This window comes from Falco biarmicus, chromosome 6 (genome assembly GCF_023638135.1).
Source record: "Falco biarmicus isolate bFalBia1 chromosome 6, bFalBia1.pri, whole genome shotgun sequence".
NCBI lineage: Eukaryota > Metazoa > Chordata > Aves > Falconiformes > Falconidae > Falco > Falco biarmicus.
Window position 1 is genome coordinate 31,263,341 of NC_079293.1, and position 20,746 is coordinate 31,284,086.

A 20,746-nucleotide genomic window follows, 5' to 3' on the forward strand; every position below is an offset into this window, starting at 1 on the left:
GTAAAAGTAGAAAAAAATTACAGATTAGAGACCATATCCTCCCAGGGTTTTTTTGTCATTTACCAGCACAGATGTACGCTATATCTTGATCTATGCTAAACAAGGCTTACAGGTGGAGTCAATGACTTTCTCACAACCCTAGGTAAACAGCAGACACATCCATACACCTTAATTCTGATTTTTAGATGCTCAATCCAACATATCATTATATTCCACTATGATGGTTACTACAGATATTATAAAATTAAAATAGGATAAATGATGCCGAGTAGAAAAGCAAAATGTCAGGAGATAATATAATGCTGAAAAATCTTTACAACCAGCTATCAGAAGTCTTTGTATTACAACTATTGCTTTGATAGTTAAACTTTCCCCCCAAACAAAAAAAAAACCCAAACCACCCAAAAAAGCAAAAAATCCACAACCCTCTTGTAATAACTTAGTTACAACAACCCCTAAAAAAATATTCAGCACCATACACTGCATAACACGTATGCAAAGTAAAGGAGACAGAACACAAGCATCAAAATTGAAAGAAAGAAATATATTTGAGGACAAATAAAAGTCTTCATTGAAATACATTTCAGAAGAAAAACAAAAAAAAAAAAAAAAGAGAAGAAAAAGAAAGAAATCCCACACACTGTCCTGTCTCTTCTGTTCCGATGGCCATAGCACCATCCCTCTCACTTTCCAACACAGCATGCCTTCCTGTACCCAACCTCTTAAAATTAGAATCAATACTTCAATGCAAACAGAACACTTTTTAACCCATCAAGCAATGATGTATGTATAAGAGGATGATGATGATCTATTTTTTTAAAAAAAAATACTCAATAAGTCACCTAATATTTTAGAGGCAGATGCTCTATTCTGTTTTTTTATATTAGTAAGTACCATGACAACACTACACTGTAAACTCGAGAGTAGTAGCCACAGTTTGTGCCATTCAGTACATAAAAGCAGATCTTTTTTTAACCAGGGATACACAACATCTGTTGTCAAATCATAACATGTAAACTTAAATTCCTTTGCATTTTCCAGAAATCATTTGATGTACATCAAACACGGGTCAACAAGGGGATTACTAGTTATAATGAAGGTGAAGATTGATGCAAGAACAGCACAGCAAGTATGCCACTAAGGAGAAGATAACAGGATATTTGGAAGAATGGTACGCTGGAGGTGATGAGGTTAACAGCAGTATTCTGCAGGCTAGTCCACAACAGTGACCTCAGTACTTCCACTAATTAAAAAAAAAATAATGAAAAAGTACAATATATACAGAATATCTTGACAGAAATAAAAGATGATCTCTAGGAATGATCTAATAATCCTCTGCTTAAAAAGTAAATGCTACAACTTCTGAAATTAAAACAAGCAGTTCTAAAATGAACAGTGGAGCTACTGGAGAGAATCTAGTGAAGGGCCATGAAGACAACGAAGGTACTGGAACATCTCTTCTGTGAGGAAAGGGTGAGACAGCTGGGACTGTTCAGCCTAGAGAAGAGAAATCTCAAGGGGGTCTCGTCAATGTATGCAAATACCTTCTGGGACAGTGCAGGGGGGAGGGGCCAGGCTCTTCTTAGTGGTACCCAGAGGCAATGGGCACAAACTGAAGCACGGGAGCTTCCATGTGATCAGGGAATACTTTTCACCATGAGGGTGACTGAACACTGGAACAAATTGCCCAGGGAGACTATGGAGTCTCCATGCTTGGAGATACTAATAAACGACCCAGACGTGGTCCTTGGCAGCTCTAGGTCTTAGGTGTCCCTGCTTGAGCGGGGGGGCTGAGCAAGATGATCTCTAGAGGTCCCTTCCAATCGTAACCATCCTGTGACCGATTCAGCGAAAGAGGAAGATTATATGAATGCTTAGTTGCACAACAACTCAGTCAATCATACAAACCAGGAGTAGCTCTTGGAGCTAGTGGGATCCATTCCCCCCTAACACCTTATAAACACGATTAAAATCCTGTCTTTCTGTCTTAGGAGTGGCATGCAGTGGCAGCACAAAGCAGTAAAAGATTAAGGAAACAACACTGTACAAATGAAGAACAGTAAAAGGTATTCATTGTTAAGATAACACTGACAAGACAAAAACAAGCACTTGTTACACAAGGAAAAGCTGAAAAAATGGCCATTACCTGTAAAAGACCTTTTAACTACACTCTCCCCACACACACCCCTTTCCATGCCCAGCCCTAACTGCCTGTCTCTGTGAGCCTGAGGCCTGCCAGAGAAATCCCCACTGAGGGCTCCGGTGCAGGCACCGTTTGGATGTACTTACTGTGTGGTGTTGTACCAAGACTGGTATGAAAACTAAGTCAGAAGCAGTTCTTGTGGATGGCTCTTAGCCACCCTGTGTGTGTGGTAGCATGAATTTCTGAAGCATCAAAAAATACGCCTGTGCAGTAGCATTCAGCTGGGATTTTGCTGGCTACCTTCAAGCTCATAGAAATAAGCATTTGGCAGCTCAGAGCAATTTTTTTTTTTCCTATCTTGTTCTCTAACATTTCTTTTGTATTATACATGTGCATGGGCTTTCTCACAATTGCTGTCTTCAACATTTTCTGTTGACATCAATCAGCTACAAAGCATTATAACCACCACTGGATTCCATCATAACAAGGGGAAAATAAGATCCACTTTTCCAGTTGCCTGTCCTCAAAAACGTTTAAGAAAAAAATGCAACTTAGAGAAGTGAAATGAAGATTTGAGCCAAGGGCTTTTAGTTTCCTCTACTATTTGCAGCAGGAAAATGAGATGGTGGAAAACACTACAGCTGTTTGTTAAGTCCTGCAGCAGCAAGAGAAAAGGCACTGTCTGCACTGACAGCAGAGCAGAACAAAAGCATAAACAATGGTTCAGAAGCTAATGTTGCTGATAAGAGCTGAAGTACATTTAAATTTGCTTTATACAGGACCTTCTAGTTTAGTCTTCTGGAAGCGGACTTCGTTCATATGTACCAGAACCATTCTGAGAACCCAAGAAACACAAGCTGTTACGAAATTGAGATAGCTTGGTAACTGCACAGTTTTTCTAAAAATATAGAAGTATTTCAGATCAGTGACATAAGACAAGGAAGACATTTGTATTAAATCATTAAAATCAACTTCTGATTTCAGCATTTTAAGAGAAGTGATGAAGGGCTGAAGACCTCAGAGCAGGTGAATAAAAACAAACAAACAAAACTGCCCAAAAGCTGGCTGCAAGTAAAAGAATAATTTAGAAACCTTGTTACACCATAGCTGGCCTGAAGATACATGGGACTTCAGCTGACTACTCAAGAATTCCCATTCAATCTTGCTCTAGTTTAATTCCTTTCCAGATATGTTCTGGCTCTATTTTGCCCAAATAAATTGTTAACTGCTTGAGATCTAATGTTGATTAAGCCTGTGAGGCACCCAGATATTTAAATATTTGATAAATAATGCATAATAAACTCTTAATGATAATACATCAAATATGGAAGATAAGATTGATGACTGTTTGTTAAGTAGTTTTAGCAAATTGTTCGCTCTAGTACAAAGCTGTTTTGTAAATAAGATACCATCTCTTCCAGGTGCTGTTTCTACAAACAGCACTTCATAAAAGATTAAAACATGAGCCACTCAATGATAGTTCAAAAATAAGAAAAAAGTATGCTACACAATTATATTCAATTTGCACATTGTTTTCATTAAAAAATGCAGATTAAGAATCAACTGAGAAGATGAAAACAAGGAAGCTGCAAGCTGAACAAGTAATTTACTGGATCTTTGCAGCTGCCTTATACGGAACTACCACTCTCATCCACATCTCGTCAAGCCTTATTTCTACTCACTCTTTCATATTGTGTTTCGATCTCTACTTACTATAAGGAATTTCCTTTTCACGTTTAATTTATTTTTATGAAAGACAGTATGTAAAGGACTCTTGGATGAGAATGTTAGTAAGCATGCTGCATCAAAAAAAAAATATCTGTAATAATAGAAAGATTTTTGTATTGAAGTAATACATGTAGGTGTTACCTACATATACTGATGTAGGTAATCATCAAGATGTAACATTTACCTAGTGACATAGTACTGATATGTTATGTGCTCAGTGAACAATATATATAAAACAGGTAACTCCAATGGAAACTTTAAAAGATGCTTCAAGCTATTTTTATGAATAAGTGCCAAAATTACGCAGGTATAGCTTCTATAGATGCAAATCAGAAGCTTAATGTTCAAAACCTGAGGTTATACTATTGTTTTTATTCAGCATTTCATATCAATGTTTTTTTACTAACAGATTTCCACTGGGATTATAGCCATGAGAAGCTAGATAGGTAGAAGATTGTAAACATCTAAATATTCCCTTCAAAAGCTTTATGTACAGAGTAATTTATAATTAGATTAAATTTTATATTAAAAGCTTCTTGTTGCACAAAACTCTTTCTTTGACAGTACAGCAGCTATTAAACTGAACTGTCTTAAAAACATACAGAGTTCAAGGTTATTCATGACTTGTTCACAGCTTAAAGCACCTGCATACAGACGTTAAAGATATTTTTAAAATGAAAAGACAGTATTACCCTATATCTTGCTTTTTTTTCTATTCTGGATAACTAAAAGGTGAGATAAAAGCATTCTAAATATCACAACACATGCAGTGAAGGCTTCAGTACTTCCAAATGAATACAGGGGGAAAATATTGTAATAAATATTTAAATAAATTCTTAAAAATAAAATACAGTTTCTTCACTTTTTTTTTTTTTTAAAACTATAGTTCAGTACAAAATGTGATGCTTAGGACATACCCTAATGGATTTTTAGGGCAGGTTTACAGGAGATAGAATACGAGATCAGACCTCCACCTATGCTCTGATTTCATTTATTCCTGATTAACTTTAATATTAGTAGTTAATAAACAAAGAGTTATAGCTTCCATTTAAAATTATCGATTCACTTCTTTGAGCAACATTTCATTTAAGTGGAGTAGTTGAATAGAAAACACTCCACTTCTAGCAGCGTTACAGTGTAAATATCTAAAGCAACTGGTAACTTATCCCTTCTAAAGGTCAGCAATACTTTCAATTTATTTTCCTGATTTAAAGCTTAAAGTATTTCCATTTTTAAAAAAAGAAAATAAACATAATAGATATTACTTACTCTGCCAATCCCAGTATTGTTTCTCTCTTGTACTGTCCATCTGCTGTAAATCTCTGCACATCTACTCCTTTGCCAAGTTCTTGCAGAATCTGAGCCTGAGTGAAATCCAGCAGTCGTTCATTGTAGTAATGCAGCTGATTTATTAAAGTTATGATTTCTTCATGCCAGTCTGTATAGCCACACTGAGTAACATGCTTTGTGACCATCTGAATCAACTCTTTTGGATCAGCCTGTGAAAATAATTGACAAAAAACTAAAAAAAGCCCTGTAAATTTCTGCAAAAAATGTATCATTTTATAACTGATCCCTGTGTTCAGAATTGAAATATTGTTTCCATTTCCGAGAATTTTTAAGTACAAGAGAACTCCCAATTTTTCTGTAAGGGCTATTCACTGTAGCATCAGAATTTATCCTTTTGGAATGTTTTAGCTTGTTCCATATGCTACAAAAATTTAAACCCACCTAACCAAATTAATAGTAACAAGTTCTTCACTATGACTGAATTAATTTGTTTTTAAACCCCTCATTTTTATTAACTTTGAACTAGGCAAAGTTCACTGGTAAAAAACTGATTGGTAAAATGCTTCAAGAAATCAAAGAAAACTCATCAAATCTATCTTCAATCCAAACATTAAAATTAAGTTTACTCTAAAACAGAGCCTCTATTTCAAAAATAAGAATAGAAGCAATATTGCAAACTTGGTTTTCTTGTTACTGAATTTCTGATATACTTCTATCATACATATTTGAAAAAAGGAATAGTTTAGTATTTGAAGTGTCAAGCACCGATACTTGCAAAGAATGAGAAGCGCTGCAGGATCTGCATTACACGAGGCATTGTCTACACTCTGAAACCTTCAAATAATTAAATATTGACCATCCATGAATTAGGACAACCTTTGTTTTCAAAATACCTTCATCACAAATAAAACTTACTTTGCTGGATTAGAAGTTATACATCAAGTGCATATTTAATCAACCACTATGTTCTGCAACCAGAAACACATGTAGCAAAGCAACAGTTCAGAACACGAAACAAATACAGTCTGCATGTTAGAAATGAAAAAAGAACACATGTATTGTAGAGAGTTCTCAATTATCTTAAGATCTGGACTGTGACTATGTCTAGGTGCTTCCACTTGAACGCAGTTGTGTGTGATACGCCATCACTCAGCACATTGATTTCTCTCTTCCATGAAAAACGAGGCCACCAGCAGCACAATGACATAAGGAAGCACCGTGATTTCTACATAACATCCACTGAAGGAGGAGTGCCACCAAAAAAGTCACAGAAAAATACCTGGGGATGCCAACTGTAGTTGAACTACTTTCTAAAAGAGCCGATTCAACCGATCTCAAAAATGCTGAGTGTACTGGACAAACATACTTTTGTTTTTATTACAGAATAATTCTGCTAAATTAGAAGCTAATCTTATGAATGTTAACTAGAGTACACAGCAGGATAAAACACGCACCAAATGTTTGAACCCTAAGGCATGCTTGAATTTTTCTGCGACTTGCTGGTCATTCTAAATTGATTTTTTTTCTTTTTTTCTTTTCAGGCCTTAGCTGACAGGCTGCTCACCAAGTCATATTAAATGCTACAGGGCATCCTTTTTCCTCTCCACATGATATTTTTCTGAAGCCCTCTAAACATCACAAACTCATCGATTTTATAAACATCATCAGCAGTTCTTTCAAGGTTGCTTAGAAGATTGGTAACAGTATAATAAAACCTCAAAAAAGAGATAGGCAAGCATAGCAGTGCCTCTACAATACAATTATATCAGCCGGAAACCAATCCACTGCTTATTATGTATCTTGGTATCTCATTTTAGGTGATACATTAGAAAACCGCATGGAGGCAGGGAAACTCAGAGCAAGATGAGGAAAACTGTTTAACATAATTGCCTAAATCCTCTGTACAGTCCACTGAGAAAGGCAGGTTCCTCTGACAACCTGTAAGGGTAAATTTGCCCTTTTGCTAAGTTTTCCCCTCTCTCCATTAAGAAGAGTAGAATTCAGCATTAGCACTCTTCTTCCAGTGCACAGCCCACCCGATTGTTCATAAAGTACATAATTTTGAAAGTATTTTCAAAAAAATAGACCAAAACTCTTCATTGACAAATGGTTTCTGAAGATGAAATGATAACATTTTCAATAAGATTCCTAAACAGCACGTAATTTTTCACCATGAGGCAGCATTAAACTTGAGTATTTATAACAACAACTTAAAGTAATACTAATTACTAAGACAGATTAAAACCATTTTGGTTTTGGTCCACTGTTGTCTTCAATATACTGGGCAATCTTCACCTTTAAATGTGAAATACCTTTTTAAAAAAAATCCCACTGTACTTCCAATCATGTTGTCAGCCCTCTCAAATGACATCTCTCACTGTTGTCAATCTTTATTCCCCATTTGTTACATTCCCTGTGTGCAATGTTGCATGCTGCCTGCTTATGCTTCAACGGAATAATTTAAGGTCCTCTAATCAGCTTAACCATTTTCCTGTTAATACTTTTGCCAAATAATACCTACAAAGATGCAGTAGTAAGTGTGCAGTTCCTCCAGAACTTCTCTCTATCAAATTGGTCAGTATTGTTTCATGGTTTCTGTTATTCTAATCTCTTCTACCTCTTGTTTCACTACCAGGTTATAATAAAAATAAAAAACCTGGATCAAGGACCACTGTGTGATACAGTAGTACCATGACAAATAATAATGACGACAAACTGTTACAGGGAGGAAAAGAGAAGGAAGTGGAAGATAATCTGATGTATATGCTGTTTGAAGGATGAATGTGATCCTTGGCTGTACCTATGAGGAACAACAAACAAAAACATTACACTGATGACTGTCATGAAGAGAACCAATTCCCACTACTAGGTTCTTCTATGAGTGCTGAAGTTCTGAAATATGTTATAAAAGGAACAGCTCTGAAAAGCATCACAAAAAATATCTGAAAGATTTAAGAAACACAGCAATATACAATATCTTCAGAAATAATGTTTTAGGGTCTATTGAGCTTATTAACAGAGAACAATAGAATCATAACCTGTATGAACACCCATGTATGTATATACATACATATGTAAGGTAAAAAAGCAAAAACTCTTCAATGTTGGAGATTAAAAATATGAGATATAATAGCTATATATGTTATCAGATATACATTCAGAATTAAGAAAACACAATTTCTTGGTGTTGGGTTTTTTTATTTTTATTGCAAGCAGTTGCCAGGGATTGCATTGAACTCTTCACTACCAAAAATCTTTCAGTCAAAAGCTATCCTCTTTTATCCCTTACTTATGCTCCAAACTATCAGAGTATGTGAAATCAATAATTAGTTTAGAAAAATTCCACAGCCTGCTTCATGCAAGAGCCTATACTTATGTCTGACATGAGACATTCTAGGGTTTTTTTTAATTTATAGAAAACAATTTTTCTCAAGTTGCAGTTGTTTGCAAAACTCATTTACTGGAATGACACACAGTTTTCCTTCCCTCAGATTTGTAATCCTTCTATAGATTTAAAATGTTTTCTTAAAATAACAGTGCTGTTTGTGCAGATATAACTTGCGCAGAATCAAGCATTCAACCCAAGCTCAAGGGAAAAAATATTAAAAGCTAAAGAGTTTGGTATCAAGCTGTGTAGAACTTGTATTTTATAACTTTCAGTATTCATTCTTTAACATCTTCACATTTTTAATAATAATGTTTTTTAAAAGATAAACACAAATATTTCTACACCCATTAGACACCTAGTTCAATTAGACATGATGCTTGTTCTAACAAACACTAATAAAGTTGGTTATAGCTCTATTGCCAGTATTCAAAAAAGTCATAATAGTTTTTAACTTAAAAGACCATAATAAATAGTTAGTAATAGTAGCTGGCCATAAAGAAAATCAGCAAAATCAGTAAAGGTTGATTCTTAGTGCAGCATTCACAGGGTTTACAAATTCTTTGACTTTCTTAAAATTGTAACAGGTACTTAGAAAAAAATAAATTTCTACAGCAGTCTCTGTAAACACAAATGAACTTTGACAAGACCAATAAAACCTCATGTTCAACTTGTATTCTTTCTAATGTTATCTACCAAATAAACCCACCAAAAATACCCCAAACTGCTACTACACCATTATCTCTGTTGGCTTTTCAGAATCCTTCAGATAGCTAGAAATCATGCCTAGGTGTCCAACCCCCCGGCTTTGCCAGACACATCTCCTCTAGTGCTTTTGGGCAGACATCTAAACATGGCTTCCCCTCCTTGATCATTCAGGAAGGGTACTGTACATATGAACACAGCAACAAACATTGCACAAGTGTCCAGAGGAGCCACAAGAGCTGACCCGAATGTATTACACCCTTGTGAGCCTCCCTGGCATTGCCAGGGAAATCCCTCATGAACTACCTGCCAAAGCATTTTACTCATCTACTCAACTAGCACTGTGTTTTGTGCTGTAACATAACAACAGTGTTGTGTTGTCTTCGGGAATTGGGGGGGGGAGAGAGAAAAGAAATAAACATCCATTGCTTCAACATAAAGTTAGTTTAATTTCATGCTATTAGATGTCATTTACCTAGCACAAGTTAGTGTCAATATTGTACCACCAGGTATTACCAGTAAGCAGTAAGCCTCTGCTGGGGATCAGGGTCTACCTGACTAGATGTGTTAAAGCTGTATTTCTCTTTGACCATCCTCTGGGAGTCACACCTGTAAAGCACTTCAGAATCTGTATGTCACTGTGATATTACAAAAGCAACACTGGTTTTAAAGAGAGAGAAAATGTTTTCATCTTGGAATTTCTTCACCCTGATCTCTAAAATAATTTCAATTTTATTATCCCCCACCCCACGCCCCGCCTAATATGCTATTTCTTTTTTCTTTCAAATCTCTTTAAAAGACTTAATTCAGCCATACACATGGAGGGCGGGGGGGCGAAGGAATCTGAGTCAGTTTTTTCTCCTGTTCCTCTCCTGCTCAGAAAGTGGCAACCATTTTACAGCTATGGTAAGACAGATAAATAATAAAAAGCTCTACTCTAAACATGTCATTGAGATAACATTAGAACATTGAAAGGCTATTTATTTAGCTTGTTTACTTCTTTTAAGACCAAGAATCTTCCCAATTGCTCTAAAAAGGAATATAAGAATAATAATATTTTGGTTTGTTTTTAATGGACATTTTCAGACTGTAATACAGAATTGACTAGGAACACTGATGTGAAAAACTGCTTAGATCGAGGCTAATCCACTTACAATCACACAAATACCTAACTGATGTGGTGGACCTTTCTGGATTGAAGCTGCAACAGTAATCTTTTGGTAATGGTTAAAAGCTGCAGCCACAGTGAGCCATTGGAATATGAATGGGAAGGCAGAAGACATGTTGTGTCCAGACCCTGTAACACCAGATTTGTTCTAAACCATTTTAAGTGATCCTAAGAAAGAGATCGTGCTACAGAGGAAGACATGTACACCAAGCAAAACCCTAATGATTAGCAAAACTAGGAGATGACAGCACATGGACAAAGCAAGAGATACCAGGGAGCAGCACGTAAAATCCTGCTGCAGACAGCTGCACTTTGATCACTACCCTGCCACATCCAGCGCTTCCAAGGGAACCAAATTACACCTCTGGAAAGCACTAACATTTCAGGGAGAAAAGGACAGCTCTCCCTAATCCTTGTAGCAACTGCCACAGTGGTGCCTGTAGCAAGAGATTCAATGTGCTATAAATTTGATGGAGAGAGAGGCAAGAAAACAAGGAATGAAGAAAAACACAGAGGGGACACTTTTCCAAACACACCAAAGCAGGAAAAAAGATTTACAGGAGAGAGATTTGCTAAATCTTAACAGTTCACTCAAGAAATGAAATCCGAACATGCCTGTTCACTCAAGAAGTAAACCCCATTCCTCCATAGGATTAATTAAATCAGTGACACTTGTCCTCAACCGAGTCTTCTTGTCACACTGTGTCAAGAGTACATTAACATAGACACAGCACCATATGAATCTGGCGTGGCCTACCTTTCAGATCACAGCTGCCTCATGTCTGATCTGCTCAAAGCAAAAGATAAACTGTATGGTTGAGATGGATTACCAGAACATCTCAGAAATAAAACCTGTACTGTCACATCACTCAAGTGCAAGGATACTTCAATGTTTTTGTTCTTCCACTGCTGCAGCTACACATATTGTTGGGTGACAACACCGATTTCTTCAGGATCAGCCTTCACAACCGTTTTTTAAATGGGTACAGGAAGCAGAAAATCCCATCACCTACCAGTGAAACCACATCAAGTCAGCACAGGAAGATACCTACTAGAATACCTTTTATAAGCTGCAAGATGCATCACAATGAAGTTGTACAAACTAACCCAAAAAAATGAAGTAGAGATGAGCTGTGCAATAAATCCTCAATTATCAAACCTAAAGGAAGGTCTTACATATTCAGACAATATTAAAACAATTCTCTATTTCAGATTCATAAACTTAAATGATCCATCAGAAGTTTTTGTAACATACTCTAATGTCAAAGATATATTTAAGTATGATTATTTTAAAGTCTGTTCGTACTCTCTAAAATTGTTTGTCACCGCAGTACTGTACATGGCTGATGCAAACAAGCAAATTCATACTGTACTCAAAAAGGTAGATCTGGATTTTGTAGATCCAGGAATGCAGCCGTGGACTCTAGCTCCCTATTCTCCCTTCTCATCTTCACCACAGATTTCATCCAGATTTCTCTTTATTCCAAGAGCTGAAATTGGTTGTTTTAAAACTTCATTCTAGATGAGTGGCTGCACAAAAAAAATGCTCCTGGACCACAGTTTAAATTCCAGTACAATTACCTCTCACTTGAAGTGACCAAGTTTAAAACACTCTCAAACATATATATTACACAAACACAATTTAAAATGTTATACAAAATGCAGATTACACAGGTGGCTGAGGGCTTCACAGTCCTAGCCCTCTTAGCAGTTTAAAGCTAGTACTAACTTTAAGGGATTAGTTGAATTTCTGGGGAAATTAGTGGAAAGCCAGTATGTACATTTGTAGTGAAATTAAAATAAACTAATTCACCTCAAAAAAACCCAGCCAAAACCAAAAGAATTGGTTAATTATGAGGGGAACACAAAAATACAGATAAACAGTTTGTAAATAAGCATTCGCAATTTCAGTGAAATTGAAACTAATTAATTTCCAAGGTCCTGCTTTCTTCCACTATCAGGCAATAGGGACCTGCCATAACAATTCAAACTGCAAACATATGATCATAAATGACATTACATGCAAATGTGCTTTGTTGCTTTATGAACAGAAGTACACTGAGAATGCAAAATCTATAAAAGGCTGAAAAATTATAATATTGCAAAACTGGAGTCTACAAAGAACAAACCATCTCTTTGGCTATTTTGTTTGTTTCTTTTTTTTAATAAAAGGAATGCTGTATGTTTTGAATAAGCAATGCTGCAATGTAATGGTTGAAAAGTGAAACACTTGGAATAGGAAGATAGCATACACCACTGCCATTTCAAGATCATTACATTGGAAATTAATTGAATCTTATAAGGGCAAAAGGTTGTCCAAGATGCTGGCATGATTAAAGATACGACCCAAGTAGAAACCCAGGAGCATTTTCTGCCAACAAAGGCTCCAGATGAGATTGAATAAGAAACAACTGAGAATTAAGCTGTTAGTTTTGAATTATGAATCAGATGTTGCCAGCACACAACCTTAAAATAATATTTCCTGCTGGTTTTATTTCTGCTTCAAAAATTACACTGAAGATGGTATTAGAATTGGGCTAAGCAGTGTACAGCATCTATTACACAAACCCATGGGTTTTTAACTATTTGCCCCACAAACTGTAGCACAATCATTGCCTAGAATTATCAGAATACTCAAAACCAAGGATAAAATGTAGTCAAATTTAGTTTCATCTATATATCTTGCTTTAATGACAAACAGCCACCCATCATAAAATTAAATCATATAGTCAGCCAGGATATCTGCAGTATTTATAGACTACTGAATGTTAATATCTGCATGTTAATCTAAAAATTGCCTTGTATTCTTACAAAAGATATTTTAAGGTAGAACTAACAGATGAAACTTGGTTACAGAAATAACACATGATCTTTTAATAGCCAGCATCATAAGAAAAAATAACAGAATTACTTTAAGCCCAAATAAAACCACCAGGTATAAGTTAAATCAATATAATTTCCAATACAGAAACCAGTATTCCTGCAGGGGAGGGTGGGAAGCAAGAGGCTGCTGTTAAGTAATAAAACAAAAATAATTTGAAGTGTTGTCCAAGCAGTTGTTTCTACAGTTATGTTAAATGACTTGTCCCTAAAGAGTTGAAGAAATTGCCCTAGTGCTCTGTTTTAAATGCTTTTTTGCTTTGTTTTTAATCAGCTAGTCCAGCAAGAGTGAGAAATAGTTTGTCCAAAGATAAAATGTTTTCACTGTTTCTTTTCTACCTTGTGTTCTCTTACAGACTCTCTGTTATTGAGTAAGATATCGTCAACTCAGGTTTAGGTAAAAAAATCTCTTCTCATTATTTCACCTGACAGCTGTTTTAGTGGAACTAACAGATGATACATAAAAGTTTAAATGTCAACTGAAAGACCACCTCTAAAAATACAAAATTACTACATGGTTTTGAGTGAATTGGCTACTAAATCCATAGTACATAATTAATTTCCCATTTGCATTCAGCATTAGTCTCAATAAATAATGTCCCCATTTAGGTAATTATCTTAACCTTCTACCTCCTTCTTCTCTAAAAAACTAATAATTGTGCTTTCTTTTTGAATAAATTATGTTATTGTATACTCTTTCAGAATATGCCTTTTAATTTGATCTATATAACAGCAGCTGTAGTCATATACAGACTCTGGGACAAGTACACGCTCCTACTATAAAACTTCAGTACGATATGATACAGTTTTAGCTGAAGTACGATACTGTATCCTTTTAGTTTGTACCGTTAGTTGGCTGGATATATGCAAATATTTCTATACTTTACTGTTTTAAAGCCTGAAAACTAAATATTCCATGAGCTGTAAGACATAATTTTCCCTTCCCTAACAGTTATTAAAATACCAGAAGTCAAATACTTTTTCATCGTAATCCACAAGCACTGCTAGCACTTGTGATCAGAAGCATGATTTTCTCAGTGACCAGCTTCTCTAATGGTGGTGTACATTTACATGGATAGCTTTTTAGGCTAAATTTATAAAGGCCAATCTAGCATTTATCCTCAATTTTGCAAGATAAAAACAAACAAAACAAAACCCACACACACAAACCACCAAAAAAATTGCCACCACCAAACAGCCAAACTACTGAAACTCGAAGAGACAGAGGAGCCAGCTCTCTCACTTGATGGGAATTTGGCTTTGTCTGAAAAGTTACCTACATTGCCAAATTTCGTTTAATTTTTTTTCTGTTTTATTATTAATAGAAAATTTCGGTTGGGCTCCTTATAATTAATGATGCTCACTGACTGGAGAAAACAGTTGCAAAAGCACAGAAAAGGCAAATAAATAAAAGATAAAGCCAATTGACTAGGGCAAGACTGCTTAAAAAAGCTGTTGATCACCTTTATATTGTTTCCCAGAGAGGAACTAAACCCTTTGCAAAAATGAAAGCATTAGTACTTACCCCAGCTACCACCCTTGCATGATCAGCCACAAATATGTCTCCAGAGGAACACAGCCAAGCTAGACCTCAAACCTCTGCTGAAATGGAAGCCTGGTTTGAAGATTCTCTTTTCTAAAAGAGTATTTCTGAATAGCTGGCTCAAGAACAACACTCACTCTGCTTTCAGAAGTAGGATTTAACAGAATAGCTTATATAACCCTTGAGAAAAAAGTAAGCAACACTGTAAACATCTCTTTTTCTTAAGCACAATTCATTTTGAAGAAATTAAAAAAAAAGGGGGGGGGGGGAGAGAAGGGGGAATATCCCAACTATTTAAAAATAGCTCTTTTCTGAGTCACCTAAATATCATTTGGTCCCAAGTAAGAGTGGCAATGCCTCTTAGTGTTGTGTACTTAAAAGAAATATGAGGATCTGTGAAGCACTGGCTTATCTGTATCAGACAAGCCTCAAACACAGCTGTCACAACCTGACTGCAATGTCACTAACTGCTGGATTACTATTTCAGAGATCATACTGAAAGACGTTCAAAGGTCCACAATGAGCTTACCTGAACTTCAAGATTTCAAACACAATAGTGTTTAGTGAGCTCACAATTTTTGTTAGATCAGATAGTCATTCATTAAAAAAAAAAAAAGTGTGTTTATTTGTTGAGACATCACTAAGGAGTAAACAAATAAATGAGGAAAAGATACAAAATGTGACAGGCCAAAGAGGAAATTCAAAGGGCCTAAAAAGTACCTGGAAAATGTCTTACAAAGAACAGGAAAGCTGACAGCAAAAAGTTCTGAAAAGTTACTCAAAATCAGGAAGCAGCTAAAGAAGTGGCAGGATCACCTGGTGAAAAGGTGTCAAAGGGGCCCTCATGGATAAGTCCATAGCAGATGAAATCAATAAGCACTTTGTGTCAGCCCTCACTGCTGAAGATGTGAGGGACAGAGCTCAAAAGATATAAGAGTTAGAGACAAGTTAGAAGAAAATGTATCTGAAGTGTCAGGCCAATTAAGTGATGTACTTGCACACCACCAGGACCAGATGGCATTCATCCCTCTGTTCCCAAGGAACACCAATGAGAAATTATGTTAAATGGCAGGCTAAGGTGCATCAACGAATGTTCTAAAAAACCACTGTGCCAGAGTGCAAAAGTCCCATCTGAAAAATGGAACTCAAGAGGATCACAGATCAGCAAGTCAGATTTCCATCCCTGGCAAGATGGCAGACTGTAACAAAGAATAAGACCACTGAGCACATGCATTAACAGAGCTTGGTGGGAAAGAGTCAGCATGGCCTGTGTAAAGAGAACTTAACTTTGTTAGGTTGCTGGAGGACTATGAGAGTGTCAAGGGGCACATGGATGAAGGGAATCCTGTGGCAAAATATATACAGATCTTCCAAAACTATTTGACAAGTTTCCTCACCAAAGTCCACTCAGGAAACTTAGGTTGCCTGGGGATAGAACAAAGGTATTTTTATGAACTGAAACCTGGTAAAAGGAGAGGTAAAAGCTTAGTGATCACTTTCCAGGTAGGGGAGAGTCAGCAGCAAGTCCTCTAGGGGCAAGTTTTGAGACCACTTTTACTCGTCAATGACTTGGAGAAGGGATAAGCAATAAATATTTAAGTTTTCTGATGATACTAAGCTCTTCAAATTATTAAAATGTCATATCAATACTACAGTGTTTGGTCTACCTTAGCGTTTTTAATAAAGAACCCCACCCCACCCACCCTCTCCCCCCAAAAAAAAACCCCAAACAAAACAACCCCACAAAACACCACCAAAGAAAACTTCTCCCAAGTTCTTAGTCTGCCAGTTCATGTCTCATTCACGGTGCCTTCCCCTACTGCCCTCTATCTCCCTGGTTCTCCTCTCCACCACAGACTCCATGCATATGCGGGAAGGTCAATGGGAGAGAGAGTAGTGCAGTGTAGATTCAAGGAGTTACACTCTCATCTTTTCAAGTTTTGGGGCAGACATGCACTGGATTTAGATGCATATACCAAATGAGATAAGACATTATTTCCGCCCCCTCAAATATTAATGAGTAATTGTATCTGAACACGTACAAGCAAGCAGCCTCGTATATAAAAAAATAGGAAGTGCCAGGCATAAAGAGCAATGTGACAAGGAAGTGGAGCAACCTAAAGACCAGCAAAGAAACTTCAACTTGAAGCAGAACATACAACATAAAATTCAAACAGGGAAGCAAAGGGGAGAAATTACACTGCCAAAGGAAATTTGCGAGTTCTCAGCATCACTAACCAAAGAGAAAGAGGGGTCAAAGAGGAGGCAAGGGCTTGAATCATGAATTAAAATAGTAATACAATTAAAGAAGGTCATGTTTTAAGTCCATCATAAGCCAACCTAAAAGAGCACTCTACCATTTTACCATCTACAACAGACTGTGCTAGCCATTGCACTTGCGGATGAAGAGCTGAATGTTCAGACAGAATGAAACAAGACTGACTGACATAGTTTGTTAGTTTTCTGCATCAGTGTTAATACTCCAGTAAACTTCATGAACACACACCCAATTTCAGAATAAAAATGTATATACTGTTTCTAGTGAGTTAAGTTTATAAGTTAGGAATATGACAGGATATTATTATTAAACACAAACCAATATGCAACCATTTAATAAGCATTTGATTTCCAATGTGTGATTACTTCGTGTATAGAATTAACTTCTAGCTGCATATATTGCCAGTTGCAATGCACAAAAGGGCAGTAATCATTTTCTTGGATGAAAATAACAGGTAAGGGAATAAAATATAAACCTAAGAATTTTCCGCTAATGGCAACATTCCTCCTCTGCTATTAACTGCAAAATTCCCATTCCCCTCTGCAACTTAACAGTATCTGTTAGAACTGTTGCTTGATGCTCCAAGAAAAAGCTCATCCCCCAGCTAAAGTCAGTAAAATAATCCTCTCCAAAACCACAGAAACACCTCAGCATTAGATTATTAGCATGGGGACAGGAACATAAAGTACTAATTAGCCTTAGGGTAATTAAAGTTTTTCACTCCTTTCTAGAGTGAAATCCTCCAGATATATTTATCCTGCTCACTTATCAGATCACTGGAATAGGACAAATGAGAAAAGCTTTAACAGCAAAAATTATCCAGCAAATTTCTTGCTCATCTGTATGACTTTTCTTCTTCTTCATCAAGACTTGGAAGTAGTGAGCAGTGAATCAGTGGTAGTGGGAAGACAGCCTTGATGCTGTGCAAGCAAAGTTCAGCACCAGCCAAAACACCAGTGTGTTATCAACGCTGCACAGTGCCATAGGGGCTGCTATGAAGAAAGTTAACCCCACCTCTGCCAGAGGCAGTACAGACCTAAACCAAAAATAAATATAGCTTCTCTAAAGGTCATGTGCCTCCTTACACCAATGCTTTCCACAGCCAGTCCGTTTCTGGAAATTTTGTTCTGTTCTGTCTGGCATTATTCTTAGACCTTTACCTATGGTTTCATTTGGTTGTAGAGATCTAACATCTTACTCAGGAGAAGAAACTGATATAGGTCAGATGCCCTAAACTATAACTATTATGTTCATATTATTATAACAACTAAAATTCAAAATTGTCTCGAGTACAAAACTGAAGCAGCGCTTTACACCTAAATCCTTTTTTTTCTCCTTAAAGCAAAGTAATAACTTGATTATCGAGCTGATTTCCTTTTGGACATCAACAGTACAAAAAAGTTAACCAGAATTTTTGGCAATTTATGATTCTTTTTTGATGTGCAGATATTAGCTGTAGGTATTTCACATTGCAGTTTAAAAAAAAAAAAAAACATAATCAAGCCTTCACGCAGCAGACCCAATCATTCCTTCAAAATGTCTTTCTTGACTGATGACCAAGTCCTAAAGGTCTATCTTAGCCAGCTGAAAGGGAACTCTCCCCCACTACTCCCCATTATCCTTATAACACAACTGTCATTTTCATTCTGAGAACATATCTCTTATTATGCCAGATGTACTCATTTACTGTTTTGAAAGATTTACACAGTATTATTTTAAAGAAAACGAAGGAAATGTAGACTTTTCCATGCCTCTTTACAGCTTCTTATAAATTCAGCTAGAGTTTTCAGGCAGGGTACTTGATTCAGCCGATTGGAGAAATCACACTGTGACTCAGATGCTGCTAAACAGAAATAAATGTTCTATTATCTCAAGGATCCACAATCTAAGCATGTGGCTGAAGGGCCAGATTTAAATCTTTACTGAATATGTAAAGGTTTGGGGTGGGGGTGTGGAGAAGGATTGGTTACACACTCTCACCCAAAAACCACACTCAATTTCTTCTAAGAACAATGCACAGCTTTGAATGATACATTTAAAATGGCCTAGGTACACATTTCTGCTTTACGGAACAGTTTTAAGATAAAGGTGATGCAAGACACTAGTGGCAAGAGCTGGAAGACAATCTACTATGTAATGACGTATACAATTGAGTTTATCATATTCATAAAAGTATGTACCATAAAAGATTAAAAGCAATGGTTTTTTAACCCCCACAGAGCTCTTTGGAAACACAAAACCAAAAACCATGGCTAGATCTATTTCCATGAACAGCATCTGGTATGGCATTGAGGACAGCAACTTGTAAGTGGAGCCATTCTTTATTACCAGCATTTAAGTGTACATTTACTCAAATGGCTGTTTTGCAGTATAAACTAAGCATTTAAGTCTGGGTTGGTTGGGGGGGGGGGGGGTTGTGGGGTTGGGGGGGGGATGTTTTGTGGTTTTTTTGTTTGGTTGATTGGGTTTTGGTTTTTGGTTTTGGGTTTTGTTGGGGTTTTTTGGGGGGGTGGGGGGAGAGTCTTACTGGGCATTCAGGTTTTCCCCCCTCCCCCCCACCCCTTTCTTGGTGTGCTCTTCATTCAGGATCTTCTCATACAGTTGTTTTCAAAAGCTACTGTTTTAAGAATAGTACTTAAACATAGCACATTCTTTTTAGCAAACTTAGAATCCACTGCTTATCACAGTTGCATACAGTATTTTACCAAGATGGAGCAAAAGATTTAGCCAAAGACTGTACCAGTAAGAGATAAACTACATGGTGCTACTGATAAGACCTTGGTTATTAAACAGCAGTTGGAGCAGAAACAATTCATCTTTACCATCCTTGCTCTTATGACTTCCTCTTTCAAAAGGATTCACAGCTCCTTCTATAAAATAAGACTGTTTCAAAATGCTAAACTAAAAAAAAAAATATTTTTTTTTCCCCATCAAAGGTGTCTTGCAGCAGGTGGACCTCAGCTCAGGGAAAGCTACTTAACAAACATGAATTAATTCCTCACAACCAACATATTTTGCAAGCCCCCCAAATTTCAGTTGTGAGCTAAGTTTTCCCTTAGCGTCTAAACAGAAGATGGAAAGAATGCAAATCTCAGCAGGAACATGAAAGGCAGCCTAATTGCAGAACTGGGCAAATACCAAAACAGGCTTTCCTCTGTAAATCAGCAGTCATTCTGAACACGGGGAAAAAAAACAAAATCTGCTCTCATGCCACAGTGGTGATTAGTGATTCATCTTTGCTGAAAACCAAGCAGTCCGGCGAGCTTGTGTGCAGAAAAAAAGAATCGGTGTAAATTCAGAAAGGCTCTTGGAGTGGCAAAGAAGAGTTTTTACTCTAGTATCTTGGCAGAAATGGCAAATGCTGCCATGTTAAATCTTTGTATGTCACCTCTTCAATTTAGTTCCAAGTTTACCATGTAACTGCTTTAATGACAGGCAATGAATAAGAGGGAAAGCTGTGCCTTTTCAAAAAGAGACACTTGTCAAAGGAAATCAACCAATTCATCAATGAATGAGGATGAATTCTCAAAACACCATATGTAAACTGAAATACAAAATAGCACACCTCAGGGAAGGCTACAGAAACTTTTTGCATACCACCATTCTTGCTGAAATGGACGCTTGAC

General features: G+C 36.6%; 1 protein-coding gene across 1 annotated transcript in view; it reads right to left on the reverse strand.

Annotated features, from left to right (window-relative positions):
• Positions 1-20,746, reverse strand: part of NBAS (NBAS subunit of NRZ tethering complex) — a 183,653-nt gene that overhangs the window by 68,606 nt on the left and 94,301 nt on the right. The window contains exon 41 of the mRNA XM_056342886.1: positions 5,141-5,370. Coding sequence (XP_056198861.1) covers positions 5,141-5,370 — 230 coding nt within the window. The remainder of the gene's footprint in view (positions 1-5,140; positions 5,371-20,746) is intronic.